We start from the raw sequence: 19,502 nt of genomic DNA, 5'->3' as shown, positions 1-19,502 counted from the left end.
TGAAACCCCGTCTCTCCTAAAAATACCAAAAAAATTAGCTGAGCGTGCTGGTGGGCGCCTGTAATCTCAGCTACTAGGGAGGCTGAGGCAGGAGAATCGCTTGAATCCGGGAGGCAGAGGTTGCAGCCAGGGCAACAGTGTGTGACTTCGTCTAGGGGTGGAGGGAAAGCCAAAGCCCCCAAAATGGCTCGCATGGCACTACATTCTCCGGCCCTTTATCACCACTCTGACAGCACTCTTCTTTGCTTATCATCCTCCTCATTCTGGCCTCTGGATCTTCGCACTTACTGTTCCTTATGCTCTTCTCCCAGGGATCTGAAAGGTTCACACCCTGACCTCCTTCAATGTTTGCTAAAATGTCTTCTATTCGGTGAAGCCTTCCCCAGCTACTACATTTAAAACACACAACCAGCACCCATTCTCTACCTTCGTCCACTTTGCATTTCTCCATTGTTTAACATCACTTGCATACCTTTTAATTTTTAATTTATTAATTGATACTGCAAACATGAACTCAGTTCTTACCATGCGCCAGGCATTGTCCTGGTTGCTGACTATACAGCTGCAAATAAAAAAAAAATTCCTTACCTTTTGAACCTTACATTACATTGGGAGTGAAAGACAAAAACATGGTAAATCAGTAAAATATGTCAGAGAACGATAAAGGAAAAATATAAAAGAGGAAAAGGGCAGATTTGTGGGTTTTCCCTCTATAATGAAGGGTATGCTTGCGGATACACATTTTTGCGTTTTTTCCTACTGTATCTCCTGACAATAGCACCCAGCACATAGCAGGCATTCGATCGAATTTTTAAAATGAAACACAAGGCAGTTACTCAGTTCCCGGACACATTTCAACTTTTAGAGAACAATGATACCAATTATGAAAATCGGTTACAGCTAGGCTATGATTTAAGGGAAAAGTGGCGCTCATCTTTGGGGGCATGCAGTCCGATTCTTCAAACCCAAAATTATTCTATCGATTTCTGCAGTTACTGAGGTGCACTGGCTCAAAAAAAGGGTTCACTAATTGATTGCGTGCTTTTCACTCCCAGCTAAGTCGACCAAAGATCACCGTAAGAGGCTAGGGGTCACAGCCGCACTGGCGTAACCCGCAACGCTACATGTTCCGGGCAGCCAGGAGCCGCGGCGCAGACCTCCGAGCCGGACACAGGAGCTGCTAGGGAAAAGCAATTATACACTAACCTCTCCGCCGGAAGAGAAGCAGGAAGCGCCAGGGACGCACGCTTCCTCGGCAGGACTGCAGGGAAAGAGCCGCAGCAGCAGCCTCTCACGAACACAGCCACCCCCTCTCCCGGAAGGACGCTCCCTCCCGGGCTCCCAATACTGCGCAGGCGCACTGAACTCCGGTCCCACGGACAGCAAGCAACTCTGGCCACGTGACTGTCTGACCACGTGATCCAAGCCGCCGCGACCCCTTCCGCTCCTTAGGCCCTGGGACCTCCCGGTCCTTGCCTGCTTCCGCCTTCCGCTAACTTTCATATTCGCTCCTCTAATTGCCCTCCGCTGTGCCCGCCTTCGTCCCCGGAAGTTTGGGTCCTCTGGCCAGCCACTGTTTGCCGCTTGTACGGGAACTAAATAAAGTTCCTTTATTCAAAAGCACTTTTTTTTTTTTTTTTAAAACTACATCACCCCCATTCTGAGCTCCTCCTTCGCCGCGGTACCGCCTCTGTTCCTGTTGCGGTTGAACGCCGAGTTTTGCGGCCGGGATCGCGGATCGTGATGGCTGGCGTCCCGGCATCTCTTTCAGGACGGGACGTGGGGTTCGTCTCATTTTTCTCCTCCCAACTTTTGCGGAAAGCCGGGCCTCGCCGGGAGCTTGTGGGGATTAAGCGGAGGGCGCCCGCACCCCGGCGAGCTGCAGGAGATTCGGCTGTTCGAGTCCCGTCGCCGGGCGCGGCTTCCTGGGACTCCTTTGAGGGTTTCGCGGACTGACTCGGAGGCGTGGGGAGGCGGCCCCGGGGAGGGAGTCCGCCCGCGGCGGCTGCTTGGAAGGATCAGGACAAGTTTCAGCTTCGCAGTCTGTTGCTGGCGGTTACCTTTTACTTACTCCCTTGGTAAACGCCGTTTGGGCCCGTTAAAATTCTCCGTAAGAGTTGGGGATCTCAGAGCTATTAAGAAACGGGTTTCTTCCTGTTAATCAAATCATAATCTCACAGTAAGAAATGTCTGTAGTTTTTTGCTTTATCGTCGTCCCGCTGCAGATTCTTGGGTAAAGTTGCAGGTGACTGTGCAAATAACATCTGTTTGCATAAATTGAATGGCCAAATTTATATTTGAAATTGGTCCGTACTTCAAAATATTACAAAAGACGAGAACACGTTGAAGAAAATAAACCTGGGCAGAAAATAGGTTGAGGCCACTGAAGTGGCGCCAATGGCCCAAAATTGAAGCAGGCGCTCAGTCTCAGGTCATGCAAGTATAGAGTGTCTCCTTCAATTTTGTGCCTTAGGGCTTCTGGCCTTACAACAGTCCTGGCCAGAAACTTTACTCCAGAGGTGCAGGAAATATACTGTAGTAGTTAGAACAACAGTAGTACTTTCCAATTAAAGTAAAATCTCAAAAAACGACTTACTGTATCTACTGCCTGGGAAAATTCAAGTGACAGTTGATTTAATGTTCCTGCCCACCCTCTGAGGTGTTAGTGATTAATTTTATTAATGATTTTTAAAAATTAAAATCTGATCAACATAGTTATTATGCACATTAAAACCTAATGACTGTTTTGGGTGAGACTGAAAGCACCTCAGAGTCAGAAAGTAAGTTCTATAGCTATCATTTGAGGTAACTTTTTGAAGAAGTGCTCAAGTTACAGCCTAATAATTTTTTTTTTCTTTTTTTTTTTTTTGAGACGAGTCTGTCTCTCTCTGTGGCCAGGCTGGAGTGCAGTGGTGCGATCTCGGCTCACTGCAACCTCTGCCTCCCAGGTTCAAGTGATTCTCCTGCCTTATCCTCCCGAGTAGCTGGGACTATAGGCGCATGTCACCACAGCTAATTTTTGTATTTTTAGTAGAGACAGGGTTTCACCTTTTTAGCCAGGATAGTCATGATCTCCTGACCTTGTAATCCGCCCACCTCAGTTTACCAAAGTATTGGGATTACAGGCGTGAGCCACCGCACCCGGCCACAACCTAATAATTTAACAATGGTCCCTTGTGATTCGAAGATAAAAACGCTAGTCAGCTAAGCTCTGTGCGCTATATTTAAAACTGCACAGAATTTCACTACCAAATCTTGTTTTTTTGTAACTGAATCATATGTATTTTCTTAAAATGATGTAAAATAATAATCTGTAAGTCTTGGTTTTTGTATGTATAAAATGAAGAATGTCTTTAATTTTTTAATGCAGGTTTAAATTTTTCTTCATCTCCCGCTTGCTTCTTTCTTGGACACTTCTATAAAATTTCTAATTTTTTGACTGGGAGAGAGACAGGAGCATGCCTTCATTTGCTTAGGGGCAGAATAGGATGGAAGGAGTCTGCAGATAGAGAAGGCAGAGAAGGGGAAAACCTTTGAAAAATGTTAAAATTGAGTTAGAATATAGACAGAGAATCGAGGGAAACAGGCTTATAAGTGCCTTTAATTCTTTATGTTGTTCAAGCACATTAGACACTTTCAGGTAATTTTTAGATGTATTGTTCCATTCCTCTTTTGTTTTATTTTTTTTTTTTTTTTGGAGACAGAGTTTCGCTCTTCTTGCCCAGACTGGAATGCAGTGGCGTGATCTCAGCTCAAGGCAACCTCCGCCCCCCAGGTTCAAGTGATTCTCCTCCCTCAGCCTCTTGAGTAGCTGGGATTACAGGCATGTGCCACGGCAGCTAATTTTGTGTAAATACAGGGTTTCTCCATGTTGGTCAGGCTGGTCTTGAACTCCCGACCTCAGGTGATCTGCCCACCTCAGTCTCTCAAAGTGCTGGGATTACAGGCGTGAGCCACCTTGCCCAGCCACTTCATTCATCTTTCTAAGCAGGTGACTTAGTAGGTAGTAGCCCGGGAACAAGAGCCTGTTTGTTTTCTGACCCTAATCCATTCCCTATCTTATTACTAAAGGAGTTTCTGATTTAGGAAAATAAAAGGAACAGAGTAGGAAAGAAAACAATGATTAAAGAGACTCCATGGGAGAATCTGGGATGAGAGGCACCAAGACTGCTTTGCTTCCACCACATACCAGATAAGTTTTCAGGTTTTCTTATGTCTTAATGTAGTAATCACACAATACTTGTCTACCTTTTAATAGTTGTATGAGCCGTTTAATAAACATGAAATGTTCCAGAAACTAAAAGATGGCCAGTCTTCTAGTATTGATGCTATTAAGTAATATATTGTATGTGACTCTTTTTTCTAGGTCATTTGCATATCTTACAGTTAAAGACAGAATACCACAGATCTTAACTAAGGTTATTGATACATTGCATCGACATAAAAGTGAATTTTTTGAGAAACATGGAGAGGTAAGAATTGTTTCAACTTTTATTTATTAATTCTCAACAGAAATGTAATAAATAGTTATTGAAGGTACCAGTTTTTCTTTAAATGTAAAAATCAATAGGTGGGCCAAATATTCATTTGGTTTTAATGTAATGTGTTGAAATGAAGATAGAACAGCCAATCTGCAATTTAGAAAATAATTATATTCCAACAATTAATTCTGTTATTTAGACCTCAGAATATATTTTCTAATATATGCAATGTTATAAATAGTGACTAGTCTCCTCTGGGCATGGTGGCTCACGCCTGTAGTCCCAGCACTTTGGGAGGCCAAGGCAGGCAGATCACCTGAGGTCGGGAGTTCGAGACTAGCCTGACCAACATGAAGAAACCCTGTCTCTACTAAAAATACAAAATTAACCAGGCGTGGTGGCTCGCACCTGTAATCCCAGCTACTCAGGAAGCTGAAGCCGAAGAATTGCTTGAGCCCGGGAGGTGGAGGTTGTGGTGAGCCGAGATTTCGCCATTGTACTCCAGCCTGGGCAACAAGAATGAAACTCCATCACAATAAATAAATAAAATAATAATTGGTGAGTAGACAACAGACTTGCAATTGACTTAGTCAAGTGACTAAGCAATTGAGTTGCTCAGAAAAGCTTTTTAGATTTCAAATTTAATTTGAGCTGCAGTATTTATGTTACTAACTTGAAATCTTGAGTCCTGGAAGCTCAAACTGGTATGCAAAGGTCAGTGATATGAATTATAATTGACACATTGCACTGATTAAAGTTGGGACTCATTAGAATTCAGTGCAGAATATGACTTTAGAAATCACTTTGTCCATTCAATTAATGAATGAGGAAAACTCTGAATAACTATGTTATGTTAGAGACAGGTCTTTAAACTTGTAGGTTCAGTAATCTTTCTCTTACACAATAGGCTATAAAAGAGCATCCATACACCAGTACATTTTTTTAAAGAGTTGAAAACAGAGATTTAGGGAAATGGTTGGTGGTCTTTTCTCCTTGGCCCAATTGAAATGGAGCAAGGCAACACATAGGCAGTTTGAGTGTAATGTTCTATTGCTTTCAACTTCTTTTATATTGACTTCTTTGAAACTAATCTTGACATAACACAGGGATCACCTATTCCTTATTGCTGAAATCCAGCTTAATTTAGACACTGACAGTTCCATTGATGAATGGTTTTAATGTTCGTCACATAAACGTAATTTTGATTAATGACAAACCTTTATCACTCAAGTATAATTTAGCCAAATTTGGATAGTTCACTTAAGTAATTGGTCATATACGTAAGCAAATTACCATAATACTTTTGTTTTAGTTGTTGTTTTGTTTTTTTGAGACAGGGTCTTGTTCTGTGTACCAGGCTAGAGTGCAGTGGTGCAATCAGAGTTCACTGCAGCCTCAAACTCCTAGATTCCAGCAATTCTCCCATCTAAGCATCCTAAAGTGGTGGTATTACAGGTGCGAGCCACTGTGCCTGGCTGAGACCTCGATCACTTCGGGGTCACCACCTGAGATGTTGATCACCTCCTGCAGAGGTGTGTCCTGCAGACCCTAACTCAATGACAGGATGAATAAATGCACTCACACACACTAGAATACAGTGAATCTGAGTGGGGTAGGGATGGTTGTCAGCTGCTTTCACAGGGCAATTGCAGCTAACTGACCATTATTCCCTGTCCTCCTTGCTTTTATTCAGTATAGATTTAATAACAGAGGTTCTAAGTGAACATGCTTGTGGATAATTAACATGGTTAAAAGAGTGGTTTTACGAATGATAAAAGATCTTGGTTCCAGGGCCCAGAATAAACACTATTAGTGGGTGATTCTCCTTCCACCTCCCCCTGAGAAGGCCATCAGCACCAAGTTTACATGAGTAAACAGAGTAGAGACAAAGAAATGTGGCATAAACAGACTTAACTGGGAAAGCTTTATGATTCTAATCTTACCCTATGACTTAAAATTCTAATGTAATGAACTGGTTGCCTTCAGCCCATTCCATTAAAACCTTTTGGCCTTCCAAAAGGTTTGAGACTATGATCTTCTAACTTTCCCTAATATTTCCCTAATATTTTGCCAGCCACCCTGAGTGAATCCCAATACCTGGCCACATAATGCTTTTGTAATTTCAGTTTTTTCTACCAGAGTTATCTAGAATGTAGTAATTAATGAAGTCTTAGTATATAGCTGTTTGGCCTGTATGCCCATAATAACCCATGACTGTACTGGGTAAGAGTGAGAAGGCAGAGTTTATTTTCCTTCTGGTCCTACCCCATTTCACACTCTACTGGGCACAGAGCGAGATGTAAATAAAATGTTGACACAGGTGAAGTCTGCTTTTGGTAGCCTTTCTGTCTCCTTTTTCATGCCTCTCTTTTGCCTACGGCCACTATCCTTGGGCCTCATGTGTTCTCCTAGCTCCCTAAGCCCCCACCTATCACAGGACCAGGCTTGTCTCCAAAGGAGCCATGCCACACAATTTTCTCTTCTGTCATCTCAGCGGTCAAACGTCCATCCCCTTAGACTACCTGGTTTGGCAGATGTGTGTCTCTTGGAGAAAGGGCCAGGCTTTATTCATCTTTCTCTGGCCCTGAGGTTAGTGTCAGACACATACAGGGTTCAGTAAATCATTGAAATCAATTCAAGTAAGTGAACAAACTGGCAGTGATATAACTCTTAATTAGCCATTGTAGGTATATGCTTCTGTAAAAGGGTGCCGGGTACCTGAAACCTATAAAATCTCAGTTGTTAGAATTCATAGTAAAATAGTTGAAGATTAAGACTTTAGAGATTTGGAGGAGGGGGAGTTGCTCTCAAAAAACTCAGTCACAACTTCTTTTCTTCTATTTCTGAACCTGCGGAGTCTCTAAAGCTTCAATCTTTTGGTCTAGCAGCAAAATAAATTCTACTTGGAACAAAAGAAAGATTGGAGAGATGTTTATGTTGAGAAAATTATAGGTCTGAAAGTAGGGACTGCATATCAACATGATAAAAGTGATTTTATAAAAATACTCAGGCTTGATGTTTATTTCCTACATTTTATTATATACATGTTTTTCAGGCTTACATTTTCTTTTTTTTAATTAGGCAGGAACCTTGCTGTTGTAAACCAGAGATGCCAAGTCATTTTCACCTCATTTTGATCCCATTACATTTGCCCCCACTCCAATTGGCCTGTTATGTGAGATAATATTTAGTGCCTTGTTGGCATATCTCTCACCTAGCCAGAACTCGGTGGAAAACAAGTTAAAAAAATATTTGAGCTGCCAAAAGAAACCCAGGAAGGCCACAATTCCTTTTCTAGTGGTGTCAATGGTGAAAGAAGAAAACATATGGAAGCATGAAAGATATGGAGGTGGGGGTTCCTTTCCCTCTGTGGTAACAGTCATCCCACTGAAGATACAGAAAGGCCAGAACTTAGGTAGATGAGGCATGATTATGTTGATATGAGATCTGTGTGTGTTTGTTGGTTTTCAGTTTAAGAGTTCTTGGCCGGGTGTGTTGGCTCACACCTGTAATACCAGCACTTTGAGAGGCTGAGGTGGGCAGAACACGAGGTCAGGAGTTCAAGACCAGCCTCGCCAACATGGTGAAACCCCGTCTCTATTAAAAATATAAAAAATTAGCCAGGCCTGGTTGTGGGTACCTGTAATCCCAGCTACTTGGGAGGCTGGGCAGGAGAATTGCTTGAACTTAGGAGGTAGAGGTTGCAGTGAACCGAGATGGCACCACTGCATTCCAGCCTGGGAGACAGAGTGAGACTCCATCTCAAAAAAAAAAAAAAAAAGGTCTAAATGTAATGTTTAAGGATATAAAATATAGTTTTGAACATTTTTCTTTCTTTCTTAAGTTTAGGTCTGTAAAAGTATGTTACCCTAGAGGAATTGCACATACAAACACAGAGACAGACACATAATTTATTTTTCTTGTATTTTTTGCAGGAAGGCGTGGAAGCTGAAAAAAAAGCTATCTCTCTCCTTTCAAAATTACGAAATGAATTGCAAACAGATAAACCAATTATCCCCTTGGTTGAGAAATTTGTTGATACTGATATATGGAATCAGTACCTAGAATACCAACAGAGTCTTATAAATGAAAGTGATGGAAAATCAAGATGGTTCTACTCACCGTGGTTGTTCGTAGAATGTTACATGTATCGTAGAATTCATGAAGCAATTATCCAGAGGTACGTATGTAATCATCAACTAGCAAATGTTCAATTTATACTGTTTCTGAAATGCTGGGCCCTGAGGTTCATGCCTGTAATCCCAGCACTTTGGGAGACTAAGGTGGGCAGATCCTTGAGGTCAGGAGTTCAAGACCAGCCTGGCCAACATAATGAAACCCTGTCTCTACTAAAAATAATTAGCTGGGCATGGTGGCCTGGGCCTGTAATCTCAGCTACTCGGTAGGCTGAGGCAGAAGAATTGCTTGAACCTGGGAAGCAGAGGTTGCAGTGTGCCAACATTGCACCACTGCCCTCCAGCCTGGGTGACAGAGTGAAACCCTGTCTCCATAAAATAAATAAGGTATGAATTAATTAAAGATTTTAATAAAGACTTCTAGAATAAAATAAGTTTTGCTTATTGTGCAAAAAATGTTAATTTGAAATAGTTATAAATCAGGATAGGACAAAGTAAGCATGTGTTTTGTTTATTAAAATAGATAATAAACATGTTACAATTTATTTGGTTTAAGGAGTCATGAGAACATGAGAACAGTGAATCATGGTATTGTATTACACAGCCTTCATCTTTCATCATTTTTTTAAAAAGACTAGATTAGAAAAAGATTTTAAAAGTGCACATGTTTCAGAGTAACTTTTTATAGGCTTGTTTATACATTTAATTTTTCCTAGGAAAAATCCGATAGAGAACTGGTTTTTAGGCCAGGCGTGGTGGCTCACGCCTGTAATCCCAGCACCTTGGAAGGCTAAGGCAGGTGGATCACTCTGTTCATTAGCTATTTTTGGTCTTAATCTTACACACACACACGCATGCACGCATGCACGCGTGCGCGCGCACGCGCGCGCACGAGTCTTGCTCTTTCACCCAGGCTAGAGTGCAGTCTTGGCTTACTACAACCTCTGCCCTCGGGTTCAAGTACTCCTGCCTCAGCCTCCCTAGTGGCTGGGATTACAGGCACCTGCCACCATGCCCGGCTAATTTTTTAAAAAATGTTTTTAGTAGAGATGGAGTTTCTTTATGTTGGCCAGGCTAGTCTTGAACTCCTGACCTCAGGTAATCCACCCTTCTTGGCCTCCCAAAGTGCTGGGATTACAGGCATGATGCACCACGCCTTGCCTTTATATTATTTTACATCACAGTTTGTTTTTGCTGATAGGTAGGTATTGGAACTTCTGATCTAAAAGCAAAATGGGAGGCCAAGGTGGGTGGATCATCTGAGGTCAGGAGTTTGAGAACAACCTGGCCAACGTGGTAAAACCCTGTCTCTAACTAAAAATACAAAAATTAGCCTGGCATGCTGGTGGGCACCTGTAATCTAAGCTGCTCCGGAGGCTGAGGCAAGAGAATCACTTAAACCCAGGAGGTGGAGGTTGCAGTGAGCAGAGAGTGTGCCATTGTACTCCAGCCTGGGCGACCAGAGTGAAACTCTGACTCAAAAAAAAAAAAAAATCTGAAAAACCCCACATATTTTTAGATTATTATGTTGCAATAAATACAGATTGCTTAATTTATCTGGGGTGGGGCCTGGGTATCAGTTTTTCTTTTGGCAGCTCAGGGAGTGATGATGTCCACTGGTTCAGCAAACAGTTTGCTGAACTAGGATATAGGAAAAAAATGCAGCTTTAAGTTCCAGAAACTAGAATGTTACACAGTCACAGATGTAGAACTCTTCCCAGAGCCATTTCTGTGGCAGATAAAGAACTATCTATACAATGGAGCTAGCACGGAAGTAGTTCTTAAATGTCTAATTTTTCAGGTTCTTGTACAGGGATTCCTATCCTAGGTCAGTGGAACTCCAAACTGACCAACTTTTATAGCAGACATGTTTATGTTGATGTACCATTTTATACAGAAACATGCTTTGATAGTCTGCCAGTCTAAATTAAGATTCAAAGTTTTAGCCATATGTGAAATTTAAACATATTCAGTAAATATACTTCAGATATTGAAAGATGAAAGTACAGAGGAAATACTAGGTTTAAAAAAATTTTTAATAAAATGTAATATACATATAGAAAAATGCACATATGTGTTCAAGAACATACTTGTGTACCCAGTGCTTAGATCAAGAGGCAGAACCCAACTGGGCATTGTGGCTCACGCCTGTAATCCCAGCACTTTGGGAAGCCGAGGCAGGCGGATCACCTGAGTTTGGGAAGTCCAGACCAGCCTGACCAATGTGGAGAATCCCTGTCTCTACTAAAAATACAAAATTAGCCATGCATGGCGGCACATGCCTATAATCCCAGCTACTCAGGAGGCTGAGGCAGGAGAATCGCTTGAACCTGGGAGGCGGAGGTTAGAGTGAGCCAAGATCGAGCCACTGCCCTCCAGCCTGGGCAACAAGAGTGAAACTCCGTCTCAAAACAAAACAAAACAAAAACAAAAACAGAGACAGAACCTTACGGTGCCTGGAAGTCTACTTTGAGTTCCCTTCAAGTCGCTGCCGCCATCATTACCTTTCAAGGATAATTGTTATCCTGACCTGTATTATGTGTTAGTTTTGCCTGTTTTTCAACTTTACTGAAATGAAATGATACAGTACATAGTTTTGTTTCTGGCTTCTTTTACTCATTTTTATGTTTGTGAGACTCATCCATATGTTACAATATAATTATAGATCATTCATTCTCATTGCTTTATAATATTGTGTTATGTGAACATATAACAATCTGTTTACTTCATTGTACTGGATATTTGAGTAGTTTTCAGTTTGGAGTTATTACGAAGAATGCTGCTATAAACATTCTAACACTTTTTTGGTAAACATATGTGTGAATACATCTGTTGGGTATATCCCTAGAAGTGAATCACTGGGTCATAGTATGTGTACATACACAGCTTTAGTAGATTCTAAAATAGCAAACATTCTAAAATGAGAATTTATATATAGCTAATGTACGTTTACTCTCTTAAATGCATGAAATAAGGCTCATTCTTAATATGAGGTGTGACTTTAAACTAATGAATGATTTGTTAGTAAGACATCAGAACATGTGTTATTAGAACTTTTTGTAAAGGGCCAGGTAGTAAATCTTTTAGGCGTGGAGGCCATGTAGTCTCCATTGAAGCTGCTGAACTCTGTGATTGCAGTGTGAAAGCAGCCTTAAATAATATGTATGAACAAGCATGGCTGTGTTCTAAAGAAACTTTATTTAATGGACCGAAATTTGAATTTCATGTGTCACAAAATACTACTTTTCTTTCACTTTGTTTTCAGCCATTCAAAAATATAAAAACCATTCTTGGCATGTGAGTCAGACAAAACAGGTGGTGGCCGGATTGGGTCTGTGCATCCGAATGATTTTTATCCTTTTAAGTCACCTTGAGAGACTGATTGATTTCAACAGTGCTACCATTGCTAAAAACATCTTTGAATTATATGGAACTTCTTTCAGAGCCAGTTTACATGCTTCAGAAAGAAAATTAGTCTTACTGTTTTTTTAGTTACTTGTTTTTGATAAAAAAAGTTTTTATTCAATTTGATCACACATCTCATTCTACTAAAATCACTCCGAGTGACTTTTGGCTGTTTCCAAAAACAAATTGACTAAAAGATAAAGACATGTGATCACTGACAGGAGGTTTAATGATGTGCCACAGGTTCTGAAGAAAATTCCAAAAGAGGAATTCCAAAAGTGCTCTGAGCAATGGCAGTGCCCTTGGAATAAGGGTGTAGCTTCCTGAGGTTACTGACTGGCCGGAAGGAGGCAGCTATCATTCGGATGTTTAAATACTGGTATGTTATTTAAAAAAAAAAAAAAAAAAAATCAAATCAGTCCCATTACATCAGTCTTACATTTTTTTGCCCTAACATGAATGGCCCATGGAAAAAGTAGCTAATTTAGAAGACCCAATACTCTGAATGTCTTTTATATTCAATTCTGTAAAGGTTATTATATTAGTATTTATATTTTCTTAGTTATGATTTTCTTGGACCAATATAATATGATTTAATCTCTTATTGGAAAACATGAAAGTGTAGCCATGGCCCATATATCACCTTTGGTTAAAGTTGCCCCAAAATACCTAAATATTAGTGATCAAAAATTATTCTTTTAAAACTTACAATAGTATTAAGTCTGATTTATCTAAGTACTCATATTTCTAGCATACTCTGTGTTTGATTCTGTCAATGATTGCTGCATTGTATACATATATTGTGTTTATATTCATGAATTTGTTACCAGAACTTTGCCACATTACTAGAACTTGAAAAAAAATGCTGAACTAAAGCAGTTGTCTTGAAATTTATCTTTCTCCTCCTTTTGTCTGGAATCCCTGCTGGGTAAATAATTATGAACATAGTCACTATCATTATTTAATATTTGCAGAAAAACAGTTGATTTCGGGGGAACTTTTGACAATTAAAATGAGTTTGAGAGATTTTTGTGTAATTGATTATTTAGTATTAATCAAGTTTTTCTAGTCAATTAGATAAATGTTACGTCTCGTTTCTATTAGCACTAATTGTTGAGACTGTACGGTGCTATTTTCTTTCAAGAACTGCAGGTATCTAGATGTGCATACTAAAATGTTTCACTTTTGTTTTTCTCCTACTTTAGTCCACCAATCAATTACTTTGATGTATTTAAAGAATCAAAAGAGCAAAATTTCTATGAGTCTCAGGAATCTATCATTGCTCTATGTACTCACCTGCAACAATTGATAACAACTATTGAAGACCTAGATGAAAATCAGCTGAAAGATGAGTTTTTTAAACTTCTGCAGGTAAATGTGATCATTAATCTTCTGAGTGTATTTTATTTAAACAGAAAACAAACTGCTTTACAGTTAACAACAAAACATATAAATATTTCTCATTCCTATAATTGATCATTTTTTATCTAATATAATGGTGTTAAGAGATGAAAATCCATTTAATTTCTAGAAATGGGTTTGAAATCTTTTCTGCTCTGACTGGCCATGATCTTAGTTACAAAGAAGTTAGCTGACTTCCTAGCTTCTTTCATACTTAAGAGAATACTTCACAGTAATTTGCTCAGCTTTCGTCATGCTTGAAAGAATATTTGATAGTAATTTGGTCTCCCAGCTGGCTTGGCTTTGTGTTGGCTCTGTGGCTAATTTGTCTTTGGACCTGAGGCCTGTCACTTAATTTCTCTGGGCCTCAGTTTCCTCCTCTGTTAAATGCGGAGGATAATGTATACTTTGTGATCTGATGTGAGAATTCCACTAGATTCTTGCATGAGAAATGCTGAGCACAGAGACTGGGCTATAGCCTGCTGTTATCATCAGTGGATGATCATACTCGGGTAGTCAGTTGGCCCATTAATACAGTTTCATTACGTTTCTTCGTTTATCTTAGTATTGTTTCGTTTTTAATTCATGCAAACATCCTGAAACTTATAACACATTATTAGAATTAGAACTATTAGGAAACATGTGGTACATAGCAATATCCTTAGCTCTCATATTTTCCAGAAAAAGGAAGACTTTTAAAAAGAAATGTTCGAAAGTGCTATGAAGAGAAATAAAGCAGGAAAAGGGCATCGGGAATGTTGGGGAGGGGGATCAGGGCTGCCAGGGAAGGGGCTGTGGAGGATGAGGCCACAGACCTGAAGTGGGGAAGGAGTAGGTCAGGTGCATGTCTGGGCAGTACGTAGGGAGGTGAGAAAAATCGCAGGGAACCCTGTAGTTGCTGAGAGAGAGGAGGGTGGAAGGCACACAGAGTGGCTTGTGTTAAATAAATTTTTACTAAAATCGAAATAAGCCATCAGAGGGTTTTGAGCAGAGAGGTAATGCTATTTAACTATTTCAAGGAATGTTTCTGAGAATAGACTGCCAGGGGTGAGGGTGGAAATGGGGAAAATGTGTGAAAATAACTTGGGGAGGTAGGTTGGGGCCAAGTTAGTAGCATAAGAGGTAGCGACATCCCCAGAGCCTGAGTGTTCTTTGAACATAGAAGCTACAGAACTTGCTAACAGATTCTAGGTGGCAACAATGTCCTGTTGAGACTTCAAGGGCAAGCAAAGTCACAAAAAAGGCGTATTTTTGGTTCAGAAGAAAAATTGTCAGAATTTTTTTTTTTTTGAGACAGAGCCTTGCTCTGTCGCCCAGGCTGGAGTACAATGGCGTGATCTCAACTCACTGCAGCCTCTATCTCCTGGGTTCAAGCGATTCCCCTGCCTCAGCCTTCTCTTGGTGTCCACAGTGAGCCACAGGTTAACGTCTCAAGGGAAGCTTGAAGACATTCTAGTTTGCAGAGAATGTTGATCTGTTTTCAAAAGTCAGAGCACCCTCCCACTGTCCACGCGCACGTTTCTGGGGATACTGTGTCAGATGCCATTCTGGGTGCTGGGCATGTAGTGGTAAACCAGACTAAACAAAACGGGCTGATCCTCCCTGTCAAGACTTGTAATCTTGAGGGAATATAGACAATCACATAGGTGCACAAAGAACTGTCATTAAACTGGAAGACGGAGTGAAGGGAAAGTGCAGGAGGCTAGCACAGAACCTGCTCTCGGTCGCTGAAGGCCATTATGGCCACCACTGTATGTATTTCTTCAGCAAACTCTAGAAAAGGGTGACCTGGGACACGTTAGTTATTATTTAAGCCTTATTATTTTTTTAAATTTATTCATTTATCTCTTTTAAAAATAATACTATTCAGCGAGGCATGGTGGCTCACGCCTGTAATCCCAGCACTTTGGAAGGCTGAGGCAGGCAGATCACTTGAGGTCAGGAGTTTGAGACTAGCCTGTCCAACATGACAAAACCCTCTCTACTAAAAATACAAAAATTAGCTGGTCGTGGTGGCATATGCTTGTAACCCCGGCTACTCAGGAGGCTGAGGCAGGAGGAGAATTGCTTGAACCTGGATGGCAGAGGTTGCTGTGAGCCAAGATCATGCCACCGCACTCCAGCCTGTGTGACAGAGGGAGACTGTATCTCCAAAAAAAACCCCCAAAAACCAAAAACCTGTTGGTTGGAACATGCATTCTCCTTATTTTAAATCACACATGAGGGCGTGACAAGGTGGCTCATGCTTATAATCTCAGCATTTTGGGAGGCCACAGCAGGAGGATTGCTTGAAGCCAGGAGATGGAAATCAGCTTGCTCAACACAATGAGACTCCATCTTTATTTCAAAAAAAAAAAAAAATCACAAATGAGAGTAGAGTCTGTTTTGGCTAGTGTATATTGAGTATTTCTATATGCAAGGTATTTGGTACATTATTTACATGCATTATATCAATTCTAATAATTCTGTGAGGTAAGTAGTAGTATCTCATTTTTCAGTTGCAGGTCTTGAGCCTTAGAGATCTTAAGTAATTTGTCAATGATCACAAATTGAAGATGCTGGGTTTGAACCTAGATCTGTCTGACTCCAGAGCCTGCAGTCTTAAACGTTTAATTTTATGGCTTAAAAAAATAGGCCTACAGCTGGGCGTAGTGGTTCACGCCTATAATCCCAGCACTTTGGGACGCCAAGGCGGGTAGATCACAAGTTCAGGAGTTTAGGACCAGTCTGTCCAAGAAGGTGAAACCCCATCTCTATTAAAAATACAAAAATTAGCTGGGCCTGGTGGTAGCCACCTGTAATCCCAGCTACTCAGGAGGCTGAGGCAGAGAATTGCTTGAACCCGGCAGGCAGAGGTTGCAGTGAGCCGAGGTCACACCACTGTACTCCAGGCTCGGCAACAGAGCGAGACTTGTCTAAAAAAAAAAAAAAAAAAAAAAAAATGCCTGCATACTATTTTCTGCAAAATATAATTGAGTATTACTTCAGTTTAAAGCTGAATAAGACAATTGATTACAATGGGTGTTTAGTTAACATGACCTTGTTTAAAGAGTAGCATCTTTAGATATTACCTTATACAGTTTTTAAAATTTTACAAATGAGAGAACTAAATCTCAGAGAGAGATCATGTCCTAAGGTTACGCAGTTGGCAGAAGAAACTGGACAGTTCTGTAGGGACCAGGAGGAAAAAATAAACTTTTATTTTTTCTCTTGACTCTGGATTATGTGGTCAGCTTTGAGCCTCTCTTCACAGCATCTGATGATGTTCTAATATCTGCAAGCTGCAAAAACTTTTATTCTCAATAAACAATGTGAGTGTTAAAATAATTAAAACCCGTTTTTTTAAGCTCATTACATACTGATGGCTTAAAAATTTTAGTTTTATCTTGTCAGTCAGCATCATGTGAAACAAAGTCTATGCATTGTTAGAGAAAGTATAGATTTGATGGGCATTTAAAGAGTTTTGTAGATATTTATTATTTTTTTTAACAACACACCCCTCACAGATAATAGAGTTTTGTTAGCTTTTCAGAAGAAGGGTGAATATTTTGTACTTTTTCTTTTTCAGATTTCGCTGTGGGGAAATAAGTGTGATTTGTCTCTCTCAGGTGGAGAAAGTCGTTCTCAGAAGACTGATGTAGTCAATTCATTGGAAAACCTAAAACCTTTCATTTTAGTGAATGATGTGGAACATCTTTGGTCATTGCTTAGGAACTGCAAGAAAACAAGAGAAAAAGCTTCTGTTATTAGTGTGTATATTGTTCTCGATAATTCTGGGTTTGAGCTTGTTACAGATTTAATATTAGCCAACTTCTTGTTGTCCTCTAAACTGGCTACTGAGGTTCATTTTTATGGAAAAATGATTCCATGGTTTGTTTCTGATACTACTATACATGATTTTAATTGGTTAATTGAACAGGTAAAACATGCTAATCATAAATGGATGTCCAAGTGTGGGGCTGACTGGGAAGACTATATTAAAATGGGTAAATGGGTTTACCACGATCATATATTTTGGACTCTGCCTCATGAGTACTGTGCAATGCCTCAGGTTGCTCCCGACTTATATGCTGAACTACAGAAGGCACATTTAATTTTATTCAAGGGCGATTTGAATTACAGGAAGTTGACAGGTGACAGAAAATGGGAGTTTTCTGTTCCATTTCATCAGGCTCTGAATGGCTTCCATCCTGCACCCCTCTGTGCCATAAGAACGTTAAAAGCTGAAACTCAGGTTGGTCTGCAGCCTGGGCAAGGGGAGCAGCTTATGGCCTCTGAGCCCAGCTGGTGGACCACTGGGAAATACGGAATATTTCAGTACGATGGTCCCCTTTGACTTGATTTAGGAGCTCTCCGTTGTGTAGAAAGATCTGCCAAATACGCAATCTCAGTTGTGTATTTGTCAGATCTTTTCATCCCCAGAAAAGGAGCGTGTGAATTCAGTCGCTTGGCAGCTCTGATGTGCTCTGGGAAGCTTAGCTTCTTGGTGCCCATCTACATACACTGGATGATTTTTGTTTTGCACATTTTGCCCCACCACACTGTTTTGGGGGTAGATGGGTTAAGCTAGTTACAGATATTTACATTTATATTGGAATTTTAGCAACTTTTTTTTTTTTTTGGTTAAATGCATAATTTCAAGTGCTTTTAATTAACTTATTTTTAATTGGCTAGAAAGCAAAAAATAAGTGAGTTGTGCTTTTAGTTAGTTAACCCTCTTCTTTTCTTAAATAATACACTACATGCTATTTAATATTCCAGGAAGCATGGCATTTTATTTTGACTTTGGGCTCGTGAAACAATGGCTCTGTGAAAATACACATCTTAATGACTTTGTAAAGAGAGGCATTTCTTACAACTGTGATGTTTGCGCACATAAAAGTTACCTCATAAGTTTATTCTAACTTTTATTCTTGAATTTTATTTCATTTCAATAGCTTGTTTCATTTGCACGCCTTTGTATTTTGATTGACCTGTAGAATGAATGTTAGAAAACTCAAAATTGAATGCAGTGAAACAAACAGTATTTGAAGAAATACAGTATCTTTTATATTCTATTTATGATATCCATAATCAAATCAGATTATTTTACCACGTAAGTGTTTGAAATAGACAGATTTTTAGTTTGCAGTTTTAGGAAAATGCTTTAGATAGAAAAGGTTCTTTTCTTATGCATTGAATTTAGAGTATATACCAACAATGAATGAATTTATTTTTTATATTCTCGCACATTTTATTGGTCATTGTCACAGATATTAAATACTAAAAATTTCACGTCAGTTTGTTTTGAAACTGAAATTGGGAATAAATCTGGAAATGTTTTGTTGCACTAAAATAATAAAATGAATTATATTGAAAATCTCATTGGTTTTATTTTCCAGTGGTGAAAAGTCAAGAAAGAAAGATTAAAAAAGAGATTTATATAATAAGAAACTTATAATGTGTATTATAGATGTTACCAAAAGCAGTTATTAAATATTATCATTTATAAATGAGGTTATTAGTCTGTGCTCTTTCTAAGTATTAAAAATTTTTTTTGCAAAACGTTTATATAAAGCTGTACATTTATATACATGTGTGTTTATCCACATGTGTGCCTGATTTATTTATTTAGTTATTTATTTATTTAGAGACAGAATCTCGCTTTGTCGCCCATGCTGGAGTGCAGTGGTGTGATCTTGGCTCACTGCAACCTCCACCTCTCGGGTTCAAGTGATTCTTCTGCCTCAGCCTCCCAAGTATCTGGGACTACAGGCAAGTGCCACCATGCCCAGCTAATTGTTTTTGCATTTTTACTAGAGACGGGGCTTCACTGTATTGGCCAGGCTGGTCTCGGAGTCCTGAACTTGTGATCTGCCTACCTCGGCCTCCCAAAGTGCTGGGATTATAGGCATGAGCCACTGCGCCCGCCCTCATGTGCCTGTTTTAGAGTATGTTTGTAAAATGCTTCCGTATTAGAATTATGTATAGGCATTTGATAATTTAGAACACAGTTGTATATTTAGGTTGACTTCATAGCCACCGTGTGAGCTCCAGCACTGGAAGTAGCTCGGTACCTCCCTTCTCCCATGAGAAAGAG

General features: G+C 39.9%; 2 protein-coding genes across 7 annotated transcripts in view; one reads left to right on the top strand and one right to left on the bottom strand.

Annotated features, from left to right (window-relative positions):
- Positions 1-1,374, bottom strand: part of RMND1 (required for meiotic nuclear division 1 homolog) — a 44,731-nt gene extending 43,357 nt beyond the window's left edge. For 3 of the 5 annotated variants that reach the window (XM_032258817.1, XM_032258821.1, XM_032258819.1), the window contains exon 1: positions 1,207-1,374. The gene's annotated coding sequence lies outside the window, so the exon portion shown is untranslated. Of the gene's footprint in view, positions 1-525; positions 563-1,206 lie in introns of all 5 variants that reach the window. The other 2 variants (XM_032258818.1, XM_032258820.1) reach the window with 2 other exon arrangements.
- Positions 1,375-1,455: 81 nt separating this feature from the next.
- Positions 1,456-18,782, top strand: ARMT1 (acidic residue methyltransferase 1). Of its 2 annotated transcripts, none has more exons than XM_032258822.1 (5): positions 1,456-1,784; positions 4,367-4,472; positions 8,417-8,661; positions 13,228-13,393; positions 16,992-18,782. In XM_032258822.1, the coding sequence occupies exons 1-5, from the start codon at positions 1,744-1,746 to the stop codon at positions 17,757-17,759; spliced, it is 1,326 nt and encodes a 441-aa protein (XP_032114713.1). In that variant the 5' UTR covers positions 1,456-1,743; the 3' UTR covers positions 17,760-18,782. The 2 variants fall into 2 exon arrangements, with proteins under 2 accessions (XP_032114713.1, XP_032114714.1); XM_032258823.1 differs by lacking the exon at positions 1,456-1,784 and adding an exon at positions 1,813-2,078.
- The last annotated feature ends 720 nt before the right edge of the window (positions 18,783-19,502 follow it).

This window comes from Sapajus apella, unplaced genomic scaffold, assembly GCF_009761245.1.
Source record: "Sapajus apella isolate SASKATOON/1434 unplaced genomic scaffold, GSC_monkey_1.0 scaffold105, whole genome shotgun sequence".
Lineage (NCBI taxonomy): Eukaryota > Metazoa > Chordata > Mammalia > Primates > Cebidae > Sapajus > Sapajus apella.
This window is presented reverse-complemented; position numbering and strand designations above follow the sequence as displayed.

Bases quoted from the DNA above. Each gene is read 5' to 3' on its own strand.
- ARMT1 (XM_032258822.1), top strand. From the start codon at position 1,744: ATGGCTGGCGTCCCGGCATCTCTTTCAGGACGGGACGTGGG. The intron at 1,785-4,366 runs GTTCGTCTCATT...TCTTTTTTCTAG, and splicing joins CTTTCAGGACGGGACGTGGG to GTCATTTGCATATCTTACAG. The intron at 8,662-13,227 runs GTACGTATGTAA...CTCCTACTTTAG, and splicing joins CATGAAGCAATTATCCAGAG to TCCACCAATCAATTACTTTG.